This window comes from Adiantum capillus-veneris, chromosome 16 (genome assembly GCF_014529385.1).
Source record: "Adiantum capillus-veneris isolate H3 chromosome 16, ASM1452938v2, whole genome shotgun sequence".
NCBI classification, from domain to species: Eukaryota; Viridiplantae; Streptophyta; class Polypodiopsida; order Polypodiales; family Pteridaceae; genus Adiantum; species Adiantum capillus-veneris.
In genome coordinates this window covers 92436485-92457819 of record NC_140946.1, presented here as the reverse complement: position 1 = coordinate 92457819, position 21335 = coordinate 92436485, and the positions used below count along the sequence as shown (strand labels likewise).

At 44.7% G+C, this 21335-nt stretch overlaps 1 protein-coding gene across 1 annotated transcript in view; it reads left to right on the top strand.

Annotated features, from left to right (window-relative positions):
- LOC147439459 (FAD/NAD(P)-binding oxidoreductase family protein) overlaps positions 1–21335 on the top strand; it is a 92049-nt gene that overhangs the window by 36899 nt on the left and 33815 nt on the right. The window contains exons 3-8 of the mRNA XM_086485305.1: positions 16479–16625; positions 16727–16785; positions 17477–17544; positions 17633–17684; positions 17843–18007; positions 18168–18770. Coding sequence (XP_086341431.1) covers positions 16479–16625; positions 16727–16785; positions 17477–17544; positions 17633–17684; positions 17843–18007; positions 18168–18770 — 1094 coding nt within the window. The remainder of the gene's footprint in view (positions 1–16478; positions 16626–16726; positions 16786–17476; positions 17545–17632; positions 17685–17842; positions 18008–18167; positions 18771–21335) is intronic.

Sequence of the window (21335 nt, the reverse complement as noted above, 5' to 3'; positions counted from 1 at the left end):
GTTACATGCATGGCATATTGCTCCTTCCCGTTGCCTAAGATGCCTTGAAGCTGAGGAGACTGTGGCGTTGTCGCCACTTCAGAGCCTTCATTCGGCAAGTGTCACTGCTCTTTGACTGCGTTTTCCTTTCGGATCTTTTCATAGACGCTTTTGGCTTTTTGGGGTGCTCCAGTCACCGCAATCTCTATAAGGTGCAGCGGAATGAATGTTGTATTTTCTCAAGATTAGTGATCTTTATTGCTCAAGGTTCCTTTTAGTTCTTAGGGAAGGAGAGAGCCTTTCGACTTATGGAGAGTGCTATGATCACGAACAAAGTGAGTGGATATTGTGCGTGCAAGTGAATGAGACTGAGAGAAGGAGAGAGAAGAGATACGACACCTGAGAGGTTGTAAAACCCTCCTCCGAAGGCCTCACTCTCGTCGGCGAGAGTGGTCTACTTTGATTGCACAAAGGTGTACAATGTGAATGCAATGGACTGATGCAATGGGACTATGCCGATGACGACGACGACTTGGTGGCTGAAATCTGAGATCTTCTAATCGCTGAATTTCGGGACTGTTTCGGTGGCTGAAAATGACTGTTTTGGCTGCGCTTTTATGGCTGAAAATGGCGGAACATCTGCAACCAACTTGGGGGCTGATTTGCTACTGTGTCTAGGCTGAAAACGGCGTGGATTTGATGTGGTTTAGGGCTGAAAACCAAAACGCTGGCTGAATCTGTCCTTTGCCAAAACGCTAGGCTGATCTGCAGGGGAAACTAACGCCGGGAATTGGTGGTTGTGGGCGATGACTGCAAGAGGGAAAACGCCAAGGGAATGGAGATGGCGAGGCTAAATGCTAATGGTGCTGACGGGGGGTACTGCTGAGAAGTTGCCTGTTGAGCGGGAAGCTCCTGCTGCCTCTTCTGCCAGAAAGTGCTAACTTGGGTTTGCTTATATATTAACTTAGCAAAATTGCCCTACCTACTTTTGTTGGAAAGTCACTTAAAAATAATAAGTGAAAATAACCAAAAATAGGAAAATAGGCTAAATGCACTGGAAAATTCCCCTAACTGATGCTAATGGATTCTGATGGGAATTCCGATGATCATGCTGTGTGCAACCGGAGGATATGCATCTATGCTAAGTGACTGGGCATGCACGGTCTACGAATAGACTCACAAAAGTGCCAGATCACTGCTAATCTAGACTGACTGGACTGACTGAACCTTGTTGTGGTATAGCTTGTCCACGGACACATAGGGTTGGGATGTGTCACGTGACATCCCCTCCTTTTCAAAGTGAGGTACTGGTACCGAACTCTATGGCGTCGAGGGAGATCGCCAACAGCATCCGGAATCTTGGAAGGGACTCTTCGCCGGCCCACTCTGATGTGTGGGTCGTGTGGTACTTGAACTTCATAAAGGTCTGCAATGCTTGCTTCTCTGGGCCGCGCCGAAAGAGACACAAAGTCTTCTGTGGCTCCTTTGATGCTTCAACTTCGTCTAGAGACCTACTTCTTTCGTCTTCAAGAATCTCCATGGCTGAAAATTCCTGAAACCATCTCCAACACAAAATCATGAACATACCCATTCCATGTAAAGTGAAGGAAAAAATATTGTCTTCTCTAAAGACCGTGTATGCAATGTCGATGAACATAGAGATTGAGTGGCAACCCGTTCATCAAACACATGCAAACAATGAGGTCGAATCTTTTCTGTTTGATCTAAATCAATCAACTGTGGCAAATCACAATGGAAATGCCCATGCTTGGTGCTCATATTGTCATGTGCTCTTTCGGAAATTGTGTCATGCCAAGGAAGAGACATGGAATGTGACTTCTTGACATACAAACTTTTCAGCTTTTCATACACAATCCGCATACATTCGTGCTCATCCATGAGAGAAACGTGTTGAACATACAATATGTCATGCCTAGGAAAAGGGATCACATAACGATGTTGACTAAAATACAAGAAACCGTCACGAATGAAACACTCGAACAATGCGTGCGTATCAATCATGCGAACACATAATACTTCCTGTGAGGGTTCTTTGGACCAAGGCTCGAGAGCCAAGATCAGTTCTTTCTGAAGGGGTTCTTGGGACCTAGGCTCGAGAGCCAAGATCGATTCTTCGTGATTGATCGAATCTGCAACTAGGTTAGCTTCGCTAGAAAAAGCATCCACTAACACATCATCCTTGTGAACAATCACATCATCTTTATGCAACGCATCTTGCTTGTCTTTATCATCCAAATCATCATGCTTGTCTTTATCATCCAAATCATCATGCAAATCATTATCATTCAATTCATCATGCTTCTCATAATCATGCAAATAGTGTATCATGCTTTGGAGAAAAAGAGATTGAGAGAATCTCCTTATCCCGAATTCTTTCAACCTGGTCCTGCATATTAGCAATGAGAGATGGAGAAGGAGCAATGTCCTCTCCATGAATGACAATAGGAGAATCACTGTCGGCATTGAGAGTTATAGTGTTAGCTGCAAATTTCATGAGAGCGTCATTATCACGAAACTATCGAATGCCCAAAATCATATCACATCCTGAGAGAGGAGAAACAACAAATCTTCTAGTGAAGGCAGTCTGTTGAATTGCAAACAACACATCAAGGCATTCCTCTGTGATGAGAGCGTCCATACCGGGACGAAAGCCAGAGACCTCGATAGGAGATCTCGGACTAACCTCGAGGCGGGCTCTCTCAACAAGAGAGGAACTGATCACATCATGCATACTACGTGGGTCAAACAATATGACAAAACGGTGCCCCGACGTACGACCATAATATTTAATGAGAGAATCATCAATGGGAGGGTCCTGAGAAACTTTGGGCACAATCGTGTTATCATTCATTGCATTGACAGATGTAGTGGGTGCTGTTTGTTCTTTAGATTCATTCGGCTCAAGCTTAGGATATGTTCTTTTTATGTGACCCTTAATGTGACAATGAAAACAACGACCTTCCTTAGAATACGTGCTTTGTTCTTCCGAAGTGATGTATCCTCCTACAATTCCTTGTGCTACCTTTTCATCTGGAGTAAGCTTAGGTTTAGCAGGTGTGTTAGCCTTACCCTTAGATTCATTGGAAGAATTCTTTGATGAGATACTGTTGGAAGATTGGTTCGAAGAGTTATCATTCTTACCATTCTTACCGTTCTGAGGGTTTTGAGAAGTCTGTGAGGTACTTGTGGAAGTCTTGTTCTCCTTAGGCTTTCCCTTGTTGTGCTTCATCTCCTGTGCGAGAGCAATCGCTACCGCCTTGTTGAGATCGATTGGATCGAATACCTCGACATCGTATTTGATATACTCATCCAATGCAAATAGTAAAGCCTCTTTGCGCTCATCATCCGACATGCGTAGTTGGGTACCTAACTGCAAAACACGATGAGAAAAAGACATAACCGGCATACCATTTTGCTTGAGAGCTCGCCAATCGTCCTTTAATCGTGCAAGGTACTGAGGTGGCATAAACCGCGCCTTGAGCTTGTCTTGGAAATCAACCCAACTAAAAAGAGAGGGGTGTGAAATCGTCGGCTGCCTCTAGGTGCGCGGCTAGCTGTGCCTCTTGCCATGCGTGGTACCAATTGATGGCATCGCCGGCAAGGTACATAGCTGCCGTCAAAACTTTGCTATTTCCTGTCTTCTTAGTTGTCGCAAAAGTAGTGTGAAATTGATGCAACCAAGAATGAATAACTGTAGCATCCATCTTACCGTCATACTTACTGAAAGTCAACTTTTCTGTGAGACTGGATGGTTGGAATCCGCATCGTGGCTTGCACCACTAGAGGAACTCCCACGATCTTTGGGTGGTTCGGTCTTCGAGGCTAGAATGTGGGAAATAAACTCTTGATTGCGAATCTCCCTTTGAGCTTCACGCTCGACGTCCTTTTCTGCTTTTCGTTCATCGCGCTCGCGTTCCAGAGCAAGGCGATTAGCTTCTTGTTGTGCCGCAAGTTTTGCGTTTCTTTTATCGCGCTCACGTTCCTGAGCAAGGCGATTTTCTTCTTGTCTATCTATCATGGCCATCATCTGCTTGACCATTTCCTCCATAGGGTTTGGTGCACTTGGTGGCGTAGATGGCGAAGAGGGAGGGTTGAAGAAATCATCTCCGGGTGGGGACGAGTCTTCGTCGCCTCTCTCATGCTCATCACGTGTATGCGAAGTATCCATTCCGCTTCGGGTGACGACCATGCACTATGATCTTGGGGTCTTAAGCTCGCGAGGAACTTGGGTTCTTGAGGATCTTGAGGTTCTTGAGGTCCTTGATTCGTGAGAATCTTGGGTTCTTGAGGTTCTTGAGTCTTGAGGGTCTTGGGTTCTTGGGGTTCTTGAGGTTTTCTTTCGCTTGCAAATCGCGTTGGAGAAGGATCTTCTCTTCACCCAAGTTCTACCCTTTTCTGTGGGCGCACCCCTCGGCGGCCTTGCGCTCACACCAAGGTTGCTTTTTCCCACCTCACGTCAATTGGCCTGCCGCTAAGTGCACTGTCCGCTCTCAATGAGTGAAAAGAGACACAAGGGGAGACTGGACAAGCCCTTCTTTCTTGGGATTCTTGTCACTCTTCAACAAAACACGATTAGGAATCGCCACGCCCAAGTAAACTTGGGTTCGTGCGATCGCAACAAGCAAAAAAATTCTTGTGGTTCTTGTGGTTCTTTCCTTGAGTAATGCAGGACACTTCCAAAGCTTTGATACCAATGTAAGGTGCATCGGAATGAATGTTGTATTTTCTCAAGATTAGTGATCTTTATTGCTCAAGGTTCCTTTTAGTTCTTAGGGAAAGAGAGAGCCTTCCGACTCATGGAGAGTGCTATGATCGCGAACAAAGTGAGTGGATATTGTGCGTGCAAGTGAATGAGACTGAAGAAGGAGAGAGAAGAGATACGACACCCGAGAGGTTGTAAAACCCTCCTCCGAAGGCCCCACTCTTGTCGGCGAGAGTGGTCTACTTTGATTGCACAAAGGTGTACAATGCGAATGCAATGGACTGATGCAATGGGACTATGCCGACGACGACGACGACGACTTGGTGGCTGAAATCTGAGATCTTCTAATCGCTGAATTTCGGGACTGTTTCCGTGGCTGAAAATGACTGTTTTGGCTGCGCTTTTATGGCTGAAAATGGGGGAACATCTGCAACCAACTTGGGGGCTGATCTGCTACTGTGTCTAGGCTGAAAACTGCGTGGATCTGATGTGGTTTAGGGCTAAAAAACCAAAATGCTAGCTGAATCTGTCCTTTGCCAAAACGCTAGGCTGATCTGCAGGGGAAACTAACGCCGGGAATTGGTGGTTGTGGGCGATGACTGCAAGAGGGAGAATGCCAAGGGAATGGAGATGGCGAGGCTAAGTGCTGATGGTGCTGACGGGGGGTACTGCTGAGAAGTTGCCTGTTGAGCGGGAAGCTCCTGCTACCTCTTCTGCCAGAAAGTGCTAACTTGGGTTTGCTTATATATTAACTTAGCAAAATTGCCCTACCTACTTTTGTTGGAAGTTCACTTAAAAATAATAAGTGAAAATAACCAAAAATAGGAAAATAGGCTAAATGCACTGGAAAATTCCCCTAACTGATGCTAATGGATTCTGATGGGAATTCCGATGATCATGCTGTGTGCAACCGGAGGATATGCATCTATGCTAAGTGACTCGGCATGCACGGTCTACGAATAGACTCACAAAAGTGCCAGATCACTACTAATCTAGATTGACTGAACCCTGCTGTGGTATAGCTTGTCCACGGACACATAGGGTTGGGATGTGTCACGTGACAATCTGAGTTTGCGGCATTCTTTACCTGGGTCAGATTTTGGACTCTGTGGGCCATTTGGCATCATAGGAACTCCTTAATGTTCCAAGGCACTTATGTTGACCCCTTTTCCTATTTCAAATTATCTCTTGGTCAAGCGTTGTATTTCGCTTATGACGCTGGAGACGTCACTCTTGATACCTATAGGATTTACTTTGACTGTTTCTAGCCTTTGGAGCCTCATAGTGCTCTGCTTTTTGCATCCTTTCTTTCTGTGGGTTTTCCTCGCTTTGAGGTTTCCCACCTGTAAATTCTATCAAACAAGATTTACAGAAAAAGTGTGTGTGTGTGTGTGTGTGTGTATGTGTGTGAAACCTTGTGCATTAATTATTCCAAAGAGCATGGAGGTGGAAAGCACAGAAAAATAAAGCTCTAAGCCCCATGAGATCGAAGCATAAGGCCATAAAATTGTTTATGCAAGAAGCCACCAAGCTAATACAAGGTCATAACATTGTTTACGAAGTTATGTAGCCAATCGCTCCTAAAAGAGTAAAAAGTGATATGGAAAACTATGATATATGAGAGAGGGCTATGCAAAAGCTTTTGGAAAATAGGCCCCTAGAGAGGATAAAGGTCCCTAATAGCCTTTGAAAAAAAAAGAGACGGTTCCATGAAAGCTTTGAAGATTGGCCCCACAATTTTAGTGGTGCTCACATAAGTGTTAATTACATCTTGCTTGGGGCCAAATTGATTACATGCTTTCCAAAGTAACATTGTGCATTGTACATACCTGTATTCACAAACTAGCAGCTATTTTGTATTCTCAACCATTATTAAGCAATGCTGTATTGAGATCTCTTGAACATGAGAAGTAGAGGCGTCACACTACCCCCATGCTCTAGATCTTTGCCCCAAATTCACTGTGGGTTCCAAACTGAAAGCCTTTAAGTAAAGTTGCAGCACATGAGGTGACTGCTCTTTTCACCTCCCATCATCCGCTTTGTAAGCGGCTAATCCTTCTAGAACAAACATCGAATAGACAACAAATACTAGTACAATGGAGATGGATTGCCCCTCTTAAGATAGATAGGCCCCTGAAATAGGCCGCCTTGGCAGTATTTCTTTATTGTATTCAATCAATGGAGCCTAGGTCCTCAAAATAGGCTTTACAAGCGGAGAGAATGCTGGGGTAGATATTTCAAGAATCAACCGAGTATCTTGTGGGATGTCATGAATGAGCTCCTGTCGCAGCTGTCAAAATGGTCGTGTGTGTAGTTAGTCAGTCAAGCTAATAAGGGTTTAGAGTTGAGAGGCAACTAGTAAAGGGAGAGAGTATTTTATCTTTAGTCTTCATCAGAAAATGGTGCCCCCACTGAGGAGAGACATTGGCCTAAATTTAGAAGTCGAGGGAGTCTCCATGAGGTTTATTATAACCTTTGTTACATGATTTGACCATGGCAACTTCTAGGCTCTTTGCAAGCACTCCTGACGAGGATGTGCAAGCAATGGTTCGACCTCACAGAAGGCGACGAATATACTGATCTTTGACGACGAGGTTAGAGCGGATTATACCTGGTAGGGGCTTGAGGACCATGCGGCTCATGTTTATTCTATGTTGTGGGAGGAGGGGTAGTGCAGTTGGGCGAGCATGAAGGGAACACTTTCTTTTCTGTAGAGGAGGTGATCGGCACCATAGAAAAGGGTAGGCGTCTCTTGAATTCACGGACCATGCTTGAAATGCAATACTTGCGAAGCTTAGAAGTATCGACACCACAACTAATTGTGCATCAAATTGGCGGAGATGAGGATATGAGAGAGCATGCTAGTGATGGTTTTGAAATGTGAAAGTCGTGATGAGGAAGTGAGTCTTTTTGATATAGAGGATGGTGTTTGTATTGTGAATGCCGCCAACCTTGACTATGAGGTGGTTTGCAGTGGCCTTGCGAGGGCTTGTGAGTGTTTTAGCAAGTATGAGACTTGTGGTAGTAGTTCAGACAATGACTTGGATGATTTTGAGCATGAGGATGACAAGGTTGTCTAGGCAAGAAGCATATTGGAAAGGAGGTAAGCCTCGAGGATATGGTTATGTATGTGCAGAGTGTTAGAGATGATGTATTATATGATGACGAGCTTGAGCAAATGGTAAAAGCTCTATATGAGAAGCATAAATAGATTTTGGAAAGATTTGTGGATGGCTTTAATGGTAGCATGCCAAATTTCACGTGCACATCCAACCCTATGTGCTTGTGGACAAGCTACTTCAGGTCCAGGGTGTAGGTCAGTGTAGGAAGTGTTCTGGCGCCTTTGTGAGCCTATGCGCAGGTCGTGCATGTCCAGGCTCTTAGAGTAGTTGCATATCCTCTGGTTGCACACAACATGATCATCAACATGACAGTCAGTACCCATCATGAGCATTTTACAGTGCAGAGAACCCATTTTCCCTATTTTATCCATTTTTCACTTATTAATATTCTGATCACCGGTCTCAGTCGAGGTACCAGCCTGTGCGTCCTATGTGTCTGGACTCTGGTTGCTTGGCTTGCTCAGTCTTAGGAGGCTGCGCATGCGCTGTGGGTCGAGGTCTCCTTCGAAGACAGGCCTTTGTCAAATGGCCCATCTGTATGCAAATGAAACACTGATTCAGGAGGCCCGAATACTACACGCTTTGGGGGAACCAATCCCACTTACTCGAGGTAGTAGGATGACCTTTGGGAGGATGTGGGTGTCACGAACCAGAACACGTATTGAAGGGATGCCGGCCGCCTTGGCAGCTATTGAGGCTGCCGTGCGAGGTGTCTCTAGGATAATCCTAATCTCTGAGCCTATCGTGGACAAAAGTGGAAGGTACTCTCTCCTCAAACCAAGAAAGTAGACGGAGATAGGAAGGTCTGCCTCCTCTACTAGAACACCTGTAAACTTGATCAAAACCATGTCACCACTGTTGAAAGTGGGCTCGAACTCCTCGGATGGCCAAGGGGCTCATAGCGATGACCTTGGACGCCATCTCGGAACTCTCGAACTCTATCTGATAGTAGCCGCATCCGAGGAATTGAACATCCAAGATCTTGCTCGCCTCTGCGAGAAGGCAGGCTTGGATAAGATCATGCACTTCTCCTCTGTTGGGTCTGGTGCCGAGAATCTTGCAGATGACGGAAGTGGCCTGAAGGCGTTCCACCTCTGCGGCTAGGCTCGCTTGCTCTGTCGGTGTGAGAGCAAGTCGAATGGTGGGCTCAGGGGGGTCGGGCGAGGGTACTTCATCAGAGTCCCTCTGTGGCGGAGCTTGAGCCTCCATCTGTGTCTGCTGCTAATAGAAGAGCGGTAGGGATGAGGGCGAGGCCCAGCCTTGCTGAAGATAGCCCACCTAACCACGAATGTGCAGCGGGGCGAGTCCTTCGAGCAAAACTGGGGGGGGGGGGGGGGGGGACAATTGTGTGGGGGCTGCGGGCAACGAGCGAAAGGGGATGAGGCGGCAATGGCGAAAAACATGAGGCGGGCGTGCGCTGGCTGAAAACTGCAGCGCGCAGCGAACTATTATTGGCAGGTTGGGGCAGCACGCAGCAGTGACAACACACAACAGGCCACGCGTAACAGGGAAAGGGGCGACATGTGCAGGCTGGGGGGGGGGGGGGGGCAGTAGCGAGCCCGACCAGGACTACCTAGTTCTTCTTCCTCTTCTTCTGACAATTCTTGTAGTTCCTCCTCTTTCGACTCAAGTGAGGAGGACAGAAAGGGCAAGAAGCGAAGCAAGAAGCAAAGCTTTGGAAAGAATAAGAAAAAGGCAAAGAAGATCAGTTCCAACCAATTTCTGATAGCTCTACGAAGGAGTCATCCTATGGCAGTTCGGACTTCGACGATCACATGTTTTATGCGAAGAAGAAACACTTTTACAAAGCGAACATGGTGTTCCACTCTTCTTTTGAGGAAAGAAGCCCCGATCAAATGGTTGAAGTTCAAACGGCTCTTTATTTCTTCTTGGTTGACCCAAGAGTACGAACGAGATGTGAGAACTGCTTGGAACCATCTCGGATGACCAAGGGTGATACTTTGGAGGCATATTGCGAGATGTTTGGACTCAAAGGACCAGACAGATCTTGACGAATGAAATTAGAAAGAAAAGAATCCCCAGGAAAATAAAGATACACGATCCCGATTGACTATTAGAGAGAGAGATAACTATCTCAAAGTGGGGAAGTGTTTTGGTTGCAAGGAACAAGGGCACATCTTCGCAAAGTGCCCCAAAAAGGGACAACGAGGACAGACTGAAGATAGGCCAGAGAGTACTAGAGCAACGGAGGAATGTGGCAGAAAAGGCAAGATGAAAGCAGGATTGATACTGGATTGCATAGGAACCGACCTAAGCTAGATGGATGAAAGTATAGAACTTTGCCGCGCTTGGGCAAAGTGAAAGATTAGGAAGCCCTTATCTTTTTTGATCAAGACCAACTTCATTTCACCTAAATTGGCAGCACGACTCGAGAGTATGCTTAGACAGGATAGGGCCACCGACGGAGGCAGTTCTAGTGGCGCTCGGACGGGATGTAGCCATTACACTTGTCATTGGCAAACTTCGTTTGCATTGTCAGGAGTATTTAGGGCACGAGGACTTTTACATCATGTCCTTGGAAGGGTGTGACGTCCTCCTAGGAATCGCTTGGTACCATAAGAACAACGCCATGGTCTACTATCGAGCCAAGAAAGTGACTTTGACAAATGAGAAGGGTAGGAAAATTGTATTTGATGTAAAATTGAAGGGCGAGTCCGTCCTGTATCGGTTTCAGCCATTTCAAAATTAATGAAATCCAATCTTTTTGTTTACTCTATCTATTTGAAAGAATTGAATGATGAACAACGAACGAACATGTCTGCACTAGACAAAAAACAACAAGAATTTTTGCACACACATGCTTATTGTTTCTCAGAAGGCCTGCCAGGCGAGTTATCCCCATCTCATCCTGAGGACCATACTATTGATCTGATTCGTGGAACCACAACACCGAACCGGCTACCTTACCTTGTTAGCCGAGCCCAAAATGAAGAAATCATGAACCAAGTGAAAGACCTTCTTGAAAAGGGTCTCATCCAGCCTAGTACTTTACCCTACTATTCTCCGGTTTTATTGGTATTAAAGAAAGATGGATCTTGGAGGACGTGCATTGATTATAGAGCTCTCAATAAAATCACTATCAAGAACAGATTCCCGATTCCCAAGATTGATGATATTCTTGACCGACTTCAGGGATCCTCTTGTTTCAACAGGGTTGATTTGAAAAGCGGATATCATTAGATCAAAATCTCTCTGGGAGATGTCCACAAGATAGCCTTTCGGACAAGCTTTGGTTTATACGAATTTTTGGTGATGCCTTTACCAATGCTCCAACAACTTTCAACCGAATGATGGATAGTATTTTCGGAGAGCATTGATCTTTTGTGGGCACTTTCTGATATTATAGTTTTCTCCAAGGATGAAGGAGAACATCGACACCATCTGCTACAGGTCTTTCAGGCATTACGTGATCATGGTAGTCATCCATGCTAGGTCTTTCAGGCATTACATGATCATGGGCGACATTATCTACTCGGAGCCGATTTCACGGTCTTTACTGATCATTAGAGTTTACGCTACTTCTTGTCACTGAAGCAGCTTTCGGAAAAGCAGATGCGGTGGGCTAACATCTTATCACAATTTCACTTCCAGATTGTCCATGTTCAAGGACATAAAAACTTAGTGGCAGATGCTTTGTCTCGGAAGCCCCTCGTCATGGCTATTTCTGCGATCCATCATAGAAGCTTCGAGGATATGTTTGACCAATACGCCACTGATCCGGATTTTTCCGATGTGTTTACTCGGATACAGAATGGAGAGTTAGTGCTTGGGTATTCCATACGGTATGGCTATTTGATGAAGAAAACACTGTTGTGTGTTACACAACCGTTGAGGGAAAAGGTTTTGACCGATTGCCATTGTCCACCTTTTACGAGTTGATAGGTGTGAAGCGTCATTTCTTTTGATCGAGGCTCAAGAAGGATGTGGATGACTTTGTTCGCAGTTGTTTAGTATGCCAGAAGGTCAAGTTTGACAGGCATAAGGCACAAGGATTACTACAGCCTTTACCCATTCCCACTCGCCCCTGGGAAAGTATTGCAATGGATTTTATCTTTGATCTCCCGAAGACACAGAGTGGGCACGATGGCATTTGGACTGTCATTGACAGATTTAGCAAGCAAGCTCCAGTTCACTCTTCGACGGAGAAGGCGCCATTTGAAGGTGCTCAGAAGGTTCCACCCACTTTCAAGACGTGTTTGAGATTGTATAAGTTTTTGATAATGCCTTTAGGTCTTACCATTGCTCTTGCAACATCTAACAGATTGGTGGATAGGAAGTTTGTGTCACGTGCACATGGCTCTGTGTGCCACGTGAACATGCTTCATCGACTTCTAGAGCCAATTCTGTACATATCTCTAGATAGGAGTGTCAAGAATTCTAGGATGTTTAGTAATGGCAATTTTGTGAGCCTGTTCGCAGGACTTGCATGTGAGCTTGTTCGCAGGACCTGCATGTCCGGACGAGTCCATTAGATTAGGTTACCAGTTTTGGAACCCTCTTGCATAAATGGTTTGTACACGCGTTTTGACACATATTGTTACACTACAGTGGGCATTTGGCATGATGTGCATGTAGTTTTAGGCTAGAGGAATCCAACGAGCCATTCCTTGCGTCAATCGGATTCCCAAGTTGGCAGATGTGCGACAATTTCACCCAAAAACTTTGTTTAGTCAATTTTATTAGTAAATAATTTAAATGATTTATTTTTATGACTTTGTCTGCCAAGTTTGCCCTACCTAAGTCTTCTGGGATACTCAAGCAGTAACCCTACCCTATCTAAGGAGCATCAACCTAGCGTTTCCCATTAGAAGAGCCAGCGCTAGCAATCAGCCCTAGTGTTTTACAGATGAGCCAACGCTAGCTTCAGCCCTAGCATCTTTGCAGATCAGCCCTAGCATTCTGCAATTTCAGCCTTGGCACTCGCATCTCAGTGCGAGCCCCCTCCGGACCAGCAAATCAGCCCAACGTTTTCAGCTGTTGGCACAATCCCTCATTGGAAAAGCCTCTCGCTTGCTAAACGCGCATTCTTTGTTGCAGCTTGGTCCTTCGGCAGCCCATTGAACCTCTTCTCGGCCATTCCATTGCCGCATTGAGTGCTCCCATTGCTGTCCATTATCGGCTCCACCATCATCTGCGTTTTCAGGCCTTCATTCCTCTCACATCGGAAGCGCAAATCAGCTCCAGATCCACCCCTCCTCATTGAGACGAATCCAAAGGTAGCATCAAGTCAGCCCTAAAGGTGCTTCATTTCGAAGAGTTACTGCGACGACATTCCCCATTTGAGTCAATAGAGTTTGCATTTGAGGTATTGCATATGTGTACATTCCATTCACGCAATCAAAAGCAAATACCACATCGGGAACGGTGTGGGGAGCCCTTGAGAGGGTTGGTTGAGACCCCATCGGGTGTCATTCTCCTCTCTCTCTACACATCTCTCTCTCTCTCTCTCTCTCTCTCTCTCTCTCTCTCTCTCTCTCTCTCTCTTTCTACAAGGAAATAAAAAGAACCATCATTGGCGCTAAGCAGCACACATTCAAGCAAGGAAAAAAGTAAAGATTTGTGGAAGTGTAATCTCTAGATCTTCACCTTTCAATTCCGCTGCACCTGACATTGGTATTAGAGCGATTGCACTAATCTGCTAATCTTTGAATTTTTTTTTGTCTCTGGAGTGTTTGACATTGTAGCGTTTCACCCAAGAATGCTTCTCTCACTCATTGAACTGCCATTGCGCGTAGGACCATGTGCCTTGAGCGTAGGAAATGTAAACACTGTATACTAGGGCTTATAGTTGTGATGCACTTGGGAGAGGGTAGTTGACTTGGTGTGCACGCTCGACCACCTCAACATAAAGAAATCCTAGCATGGATATTTGTAGTCATAATGTCTTCGACATGACATATCGTATCAGTGAAGACATGCACTAGAAACATGAAGATGTTGATTGCGAGCATCAAGATTTGTTAGCGTCCTTTGACAACAAAAGAATGTGCCATCCAAATTAGCCTATTAGCTTTGGAGTCTTCGCATTGTTTGCACAACCATCTCTTCCATCTTCTTGGAGAATTCTGAAACCAGCGCGTGGGACGGTAGGCTTTGGCTTTCACCGGAAATTCTTTACTTTAGACACACACAGAGAGAACGTGCAAAGGAAACCTGCGACGGGAATTAACACTTAAGCACACACACGGCTCGGAAGCTAGCATGCTCCGAGCAGACGCCAACAACCTGTAGGCCCCAAAATTGGCTCCCCTTTCAGTATTTCTTTATACTTTGAGTGTAAATTACAAAGTAGTCCTGGGAATCCTTTACCCGTATCCCGCTAGATACCACCTGTTTTGGCCAAATTTTGGCAGCATAACAGCCCCAAAACTTGTGCGAAACCAATTCCCGTGCTGGAACTCACTTCCACTGGCATAAACCCTCTGATTCCTGCCCAAAAACAGTAAATTCAGCACGCTGTATTTACTGGTTTTTGCCTTGTTTTCAGTCCCAAACAGTCCCCTAACTGTCCTCTGCCAGTGGGGCACTATTCCTAATGGTTCTGGCGTCCGTATGGCTGAAAAACAGTCAATTTATAGCGCATACACAGCGTTGAAAACGCACCTGTACGGTGAGGTTATGAGCCTCACCGGTGCTTGCTTTGGAGTAGCAGTCAGCTACCCTTGTTCCTGCTCAAGGAGGCTCTTGCCTCAGCACAAAAGCATGAAACCACACAACTGTACATCAGTCAATGAAGAGCCCTCTAGTGGGGCATCACATAACTGCACGTAGGGAAAAGAGAGAGCAGTGTGTAGTGTGCAAGGCATCACTCCTAGCACCACATTGTACATGAGAGGGAAAGAAAGCACTCCATAGCTCTTAACCTCTGACAACATGAAAAATGAGTCCTCTCTAAATTCAGCCCCAAATTTTTTGTAAGAGGCAAGTGCATGAAATTGTGCCACTTGGCGCGATTACAAGCTTTTTCCTGTTTTGGGGTTGCCGCCTAAAAATCTCCCAACTGGTTGCCCAGTTGACTTCGCAGCAGAGTTGTAAAATGTTCCCCTTGTCATACCGAAGGTAATGACGGAAACACATTTCACGGCCCAAAATAGCAGTTCCCTAATTTTTAGGAGATGCGTCTGTTGGGCTTCCACTGGTCATCTGACCATCTATCCTCATTGGGACCGCATCCAAAAGTGCAATGTGGCCCAACTGTTGGATACTTTCTGTTGGTGATCCCACCTTGACTTTATGCCTTTATTGAGTTCATTTCCTAGTATCCACCAACTTGCTAAGTGCGATAGGGGGACCTACATGATCTTGCACTGAGCCTAGACATACTCTTACTATACGAATTCTAGTACCGACCAACTTCCCGTCTGCGGGTGAAACTACCGTTCACATTCGCCATACAATGTCCGACCATTTGCAACTTCAAAAGAGGGTCTCAAAAATAAAACAAAAATCATTGGAAAGAAACCAACAACTAAGGTTAGCAATTGCCACGTCCTCGTGACAAATTCCATCATTCCAGAAGAGGCATTGCATCATCATCGATCTTCTTGGCGGACTTCGTCCTCAAGACATGAAGACTACAGCGTAGACCTTGTACCGAGGAGTTCACCTTTCAATAAACCCCGTACAAAGTTAGCCGAGCACAAGAAGAAAAAATGATGATCCAAGTGAACGAGCTTTTGACCAAGGTTTGTGGATCCAATCTAGATCTTCTCTCTTTTGTTCATCAATTCTTCTTGTTTAGGATGGCCCTTGGAGAACGTGCAAGACTATAGTGCTCTCAACAAGATCACTGTAAAAAACAGATTACTGATACAAAGAATCGATCTTATAGTTGACAAATTGTAGGGTTCTACTTGTTTCAGTAGAATCGATCTTAAAAGTGGATATCGTCAGATTAGAATTGCACTTAGGGATGTTAACAAGACAACTTTCAAGACGTCTTTGAGATTGTATGAGTCTTTGGTAATGCCTTTCGGTCTTACCATTGCTCCTGCAACATCTAACAGATTGGTAGACTGATTTTATAGAGAGCATACGAAGTTTGTGGGCACAATCTTTGATGATATCATTGTTTCTCCACGTTCAAGGCCGAGCATTGATGACATCTAGCACAGGTGTTCGGAGCAAGGAGACAACATATGCTAGTTATCAATGAGAAGCAGCATAAGTTCTTCATGCGGGAGATCACTACTTGAGGCTTTTCACATCTTCAGAATGTGTTAGGATGGATCTTGCCAAGGTTGAGGCTATTAGGAATTGAAGATCGTGCTTGAAGTGATGAGTTTTTTTGCTTATTTTCTTACTATAGGAGGTTTATACGGATGTTTGCAGAGATTATCATTACTTAAAAGTCTCAAAGAATAGCCAATTTAGCACCCCCCCCCCCCCCCCTTCCACACACACAAAAAAAAAAAACACCCCACCACGACCATCACCACACACACACAAACCTGTCCTTTCTTCCTCTTTCTCTATCTGTGCATGTGTTCACTTGTCGCCCATCGAATGCAAGCATGCTATCGTGAGTCCTCACCTTGTCTGAACTAGCTTTCATCATCAGATGCAACTTACTTATGCTTTAGCTTACCTTAGATTTGATATTTGCTGCTAACATTCCCAGTGTTGGTTTGCAGCGACCAACAAGTTAACCAATTCATTGCGAGTGGCCATTATTGATGGGAAGCCTTTAACAGAAGGGTCTCATACGTTGCATAAGACAAGTGCAATACCTGACCCCAGAGTCAGTGCTCTTACACCATCAACGGTTAATTTTTTGGAAGGTGATCAGTAGTATTTTGTAGTAGTAGGAAACAGACAAACTTTTCAATGCTAGGCATGGCTGTTTTCAAGAAAGAATGTCTTAGCTATATTTTTTTCTCAGAGGTTGATGCATGGAAGTATATTTTATACAGCAGGCATGCCCCTTTCGATTCTATGCAGGTAAATTGAGCTTGTCCTGTGACTTCTATGAGAGTTTAGTATAATTATGTGGGTAAGTGTTAAATTTTTCTCTGGCTTAGAACTGGAGGTCAAATTGTTTGCTTTTCTCAGACCATTTAGTTGGTTGTTTCCTCAAGCGGGTTTGTTTTGTTGTCCAAATTTCATCGCTTGTTTATGGCCTAAATTTTTTGGACTTAATGTTGTTGAATGTGCAGCTACTGTCCTTTTGTTGGACTTTCAAGGGCGTTATTGAATGAGCATTTGTGTTGTTTTTGAGTCACTTTCTGGAGCAGCAAGAACTCATGAATAGGCACAATCACAAGTTAATGCCTTACTTTGACTGCTTATGCTCCTGGTCTCATGCACATCCGTTCTCACCATTATAATGAATGCCCAAGGTTATCTATTAGGAGTTGCACATAAGGCAGCCAAGAATTGTGCTAGAAGAAATGAGTTTCACATTAGTGAGTCAAGAAGTGTCACAGGAGTGTTTAAATCTTATGCACCTTTTAAAGTACCTTGACAGAAAATTACGATACATCCTAAAGTCTTATATACAAAATACGTATGTATGTGGTCGGCATATGATGTCTGCATTTGTGTTGGCTTGTAACACCAAATCAGTCTTAGTTTTTGCTTTGTAAGTGTTTTTTCAGAGAGAGAGTCTAATACAGAAATCTGTTCTTTTCAGGTATGGGATTACACAGGACTAAGCTACACTCGCTATAATGCTGCCGACGTGGGAAAGCATGTACTAGGGTAGCTTTTCTCTACTTGCTTTTGCTGATCTCTAAACTTTTGTCTTTCATTATCTTTTGATTGAGCACTTTCACCTTTATGTTCACAGCTATGTGGTGGAGAACAATGTAATTTTGTCAGCCCTATATACCCGGATACAGGTTAGCTATTTCTATAATTCAGATTTTGTTTGTCTTTATTCCTTGAAGTGGATGTAGATTGAGATGGATTCTTAATACTGAACAAGGGATAGAGCATTTCTCAAACAGTTGCAAGGTACGAGCATGATTTCAAATTTTAATTATCTTTTATGATGCAGGACCTTGGCTTTGCTTCGTTAATCTGTCCTGCAACTGTCAAGGCTGTAAAGGGATGTGCATATTCTCCATCAAAGTTGGCGGGAGAAGAGAATGAGGAAGAAACAAGGAATGGTTTTGCGCAGGTTGAGCTTGATGATGGGCAACGTTTGCATGCACGTCTTGTGGTAGGTAAGGGGTTTTCCCACAAATGACTTAAATACATATCGCGGTCATGGATTGACAGTGATTCACGTAAATATTGATTTTTTTGAAGATTTTAAAATATCTATAATATGCAAGGTTTTCTATGTGAATAACACACTCATTTTAATTTTCTCATTAAAGGTGGGAGCTGATGGAGCTAGCTCAAAGGTCAGAGAAATGGCTGGGTTGAAATCATTCAAGCGGGAATACAAACAAGAAGCATTGGTTTGCACTCTTGAGACATCTAGAAGTCACTCTACAGCATGGCAGCGCTTTTTACCTACAGGTCCTATCGCGATTCTTCCCATGGGGGCTACATTTAGCAATATAGTATGGTCCACCAGTCCACTTCAGGCAATTGAACTCAAAACTATGGGGGAGGAAGACTTTGTTGCAAAGGTTAATGAGGCACTGGTTGATAGTTTTGGTCCTTTTCCTTCTTCCCGCATCCCTCAGTTGCTTGCTGGCCCACTGGGATCGTTTCTGGGTGTTACTGCTTCTTCATGCAAGGAACCTTTTGAAGCTCCTCCATACATCACCAAATGCTTATCTAAAAGGGCATCATTTCCATTAAGCTTGGCCCATGCATACAACTACGTTTCACCTCGCGTGGTTTTGGTTGGAGATGCTGCGCATACTGTGCATCCTTTGGCAGGACAAGGTGTAAATCTGGGTTTTGGTGATGCCACTTCTTTGATTAGCATACTCAGTGCAGGAATAGAAGTTGGTGCGGATATTGGGGAGGTATGTCTGTTTTCATGTTATGTTTTAAGCAATTATATACAGAGGATGTTTTACACAGCTCACGGGCATATGGATGTGCATACATACCCAGGAGTATGCAGAAACAACTACCCCACACATGCACACTCATGGAAATTATGCACACAACACAGATATAATGAGTATTTCTGTATGTTTTAGATCTGAAATGGGCTCCATTTAAAAGAAACCATTTGACAGTGGCTTGGATGCCATATATTGGTAGCATCCATTGGATTCTTGGGTCCAAGTGTAACTAGGGACCGTAGAATCGATGCCTTTTGGACAACTACTAAACAGCTTAGCAATCATGTCTCCCTTCATTCTTTTGAGAAAGACTATCAAGCCAGCCAGTACGGCAAGATTTTTTCTTTTGCAAACTAGCTTGCACTCCCATATGCGTTTTCATCAATCTATGCTATCATATTCAAAAATTGTTCGCATATTCAAGAAAACTTTGGATCAAAATGACTCTGGTCCTGGCTGCCACAGATGTCAGAATCTTGTCGATGTGCCATGGATGCTATCATACTGCCCTCTGACAGTGTGGATCAACTTCGGCCAAAAAGCCCATCCCTTGAAAACCTGGAAACAAAGATCCCTCCATATAAACCTGAAACAAAGACTGCTGATCAAAGCCCATCAAAGATCTCTCTCCTTAGTTCATGTGGTTGTCAAGAAACCACACTTGAGACAAACAAAGGGATGTCACTTTAGTCAAGCGAGACACCCACTACACTAGAACACAGTAATCATACGAGACTCATGGCAGAAAGAAAATCCTCAGTGTGGCTCCACTCACACAAATGCTGTGCTGCTTTCTGCCTATATGGCCTCTTGTCTAGCCATTAAGATATGACGCTCAAGTTTGTTGGGTCAATAAGCCACTGGCATGGTGCCGCTGCTAGAACTCTGATCCTCTGGAAAGTGCACGCCGAGACTAGGGAAGACTTGCATTGACTCGCTTCAAACGTGATGTCCCTTCTCCTGCACCTCAAAGAAGAACTCTTCCTTTATCTGCGCACGCTCTTACATTGATCAACACCTCTAGATGTGTGAAGGCACCCATGCACATGGGGTGTGGACCTCGACAAGAGTTTGCCAATTTGGTGGGATCGCCGCTTGAATGTCCTATCGCATCATCAGCCCTCCTCTCATAAGGTTTGATCTGTCCGTCAGTTTCTCTCAGGCAAGGTACAGATCTAAATCCAGCTTCCAAAATTCTGAGCGACGTGCAACCATGGGATGCGAAGCTACATGCAATCTAATGCTTACAACATCTCCATGCACTATGCATAACAATGGGTTCCATATCAATGGTTGCTAACACCTTTCCTCCACGCAAAAGGGCTATCTTTGAACGAGAGCTCCTCCTAGGCCCTCAAAATGCTTAAGGCGCCATCTGCTAGGGAAACTCTAGCATGTAACCTGACTAGAAGCTCCTTCCGAGGCTCACCACCTTGGCGGAGACTGCAAATAATGAGCTTCCCCAGCAGTGACCATCTTTGAAAGACAAGGTTGATAAACCCAAGTCCACCCTAAGAGGCAAGTAAAGTACTGAGTGACTAGACAATCTTGTTAGGTGCGGGCTGTCCATCTTTCTTATAAGCAGCTGAACCAAAAGGCCACCGTTCTATGTGGGTTAATTAACATGCGCTTCAAACTCAAGATCCGACAGCTTGGAGCTCCTCATCACGAATAGGTGTATGCACCCTCTCAACCCACCTCCTAAGCCTTGAGATAGCTACTCGGAGCCTCTGCAGAGAACAAGAACAAAAGGGCGCAAGGAGGCTATAGATCTGGACAATGCAAACCATGTCCCTCCCTCTTGCAACCAACACTCGCCTATGAGTAGTGGTCTGAGAAGCCCATCCTGAGGATAGTCCCTTCAAGAAAGTTCGAATCCACCTGATTGTACGCTTTCTCAAAGTCCAAAAGTACCACCACCAAATCCTCATCATGCATACGAGCCGAAGCTGTGGCCTCTGAGAAAGTGAAGATGTTATCAATTATACTTAATATTGGACAAACTCGGTCAATATGGCATGGATCAAATCCTTGAGGAGTGGTTGGATCCTCAAGCTTGGTCCTTTCTCTGCGATTTGTAGATCAGCTGCTGTATACTATACTACATGTTGTTTATAGTTCATACTGGTTTGCCTGTGGGAACGTGGGCTGGCAATATTGGCCATGATCGGACCTTTTTGCATTGCGACAGAGACAGGCAGGTAGACAGGTACATGCACAAGCTATCCTTTTTTACAGAAGGGTAGTGAAACAGAGGTTGGTAGAGGCAGAGCAGCCCCCAGAGAGACCTCCAAAGGAGAGGTCTTGAGACCTGGATCGAGAGGAGGTTCCAGGGCAGTTGGAGAGAGCGTTTGAAGAGGATCAGTAGTCGTTGGCAGTTCAGAAGCAGCCTGAGTTGCCACAGGATAGACCTGCCTAACAAACTTTGGATCTCTTATAGATTCACCCGTAGGTACCTCTCACAATAGGCATTGTCTAGAGAGAGCAGGCGAGCGAGTCCTTGCAATTTGCTGAGGATTT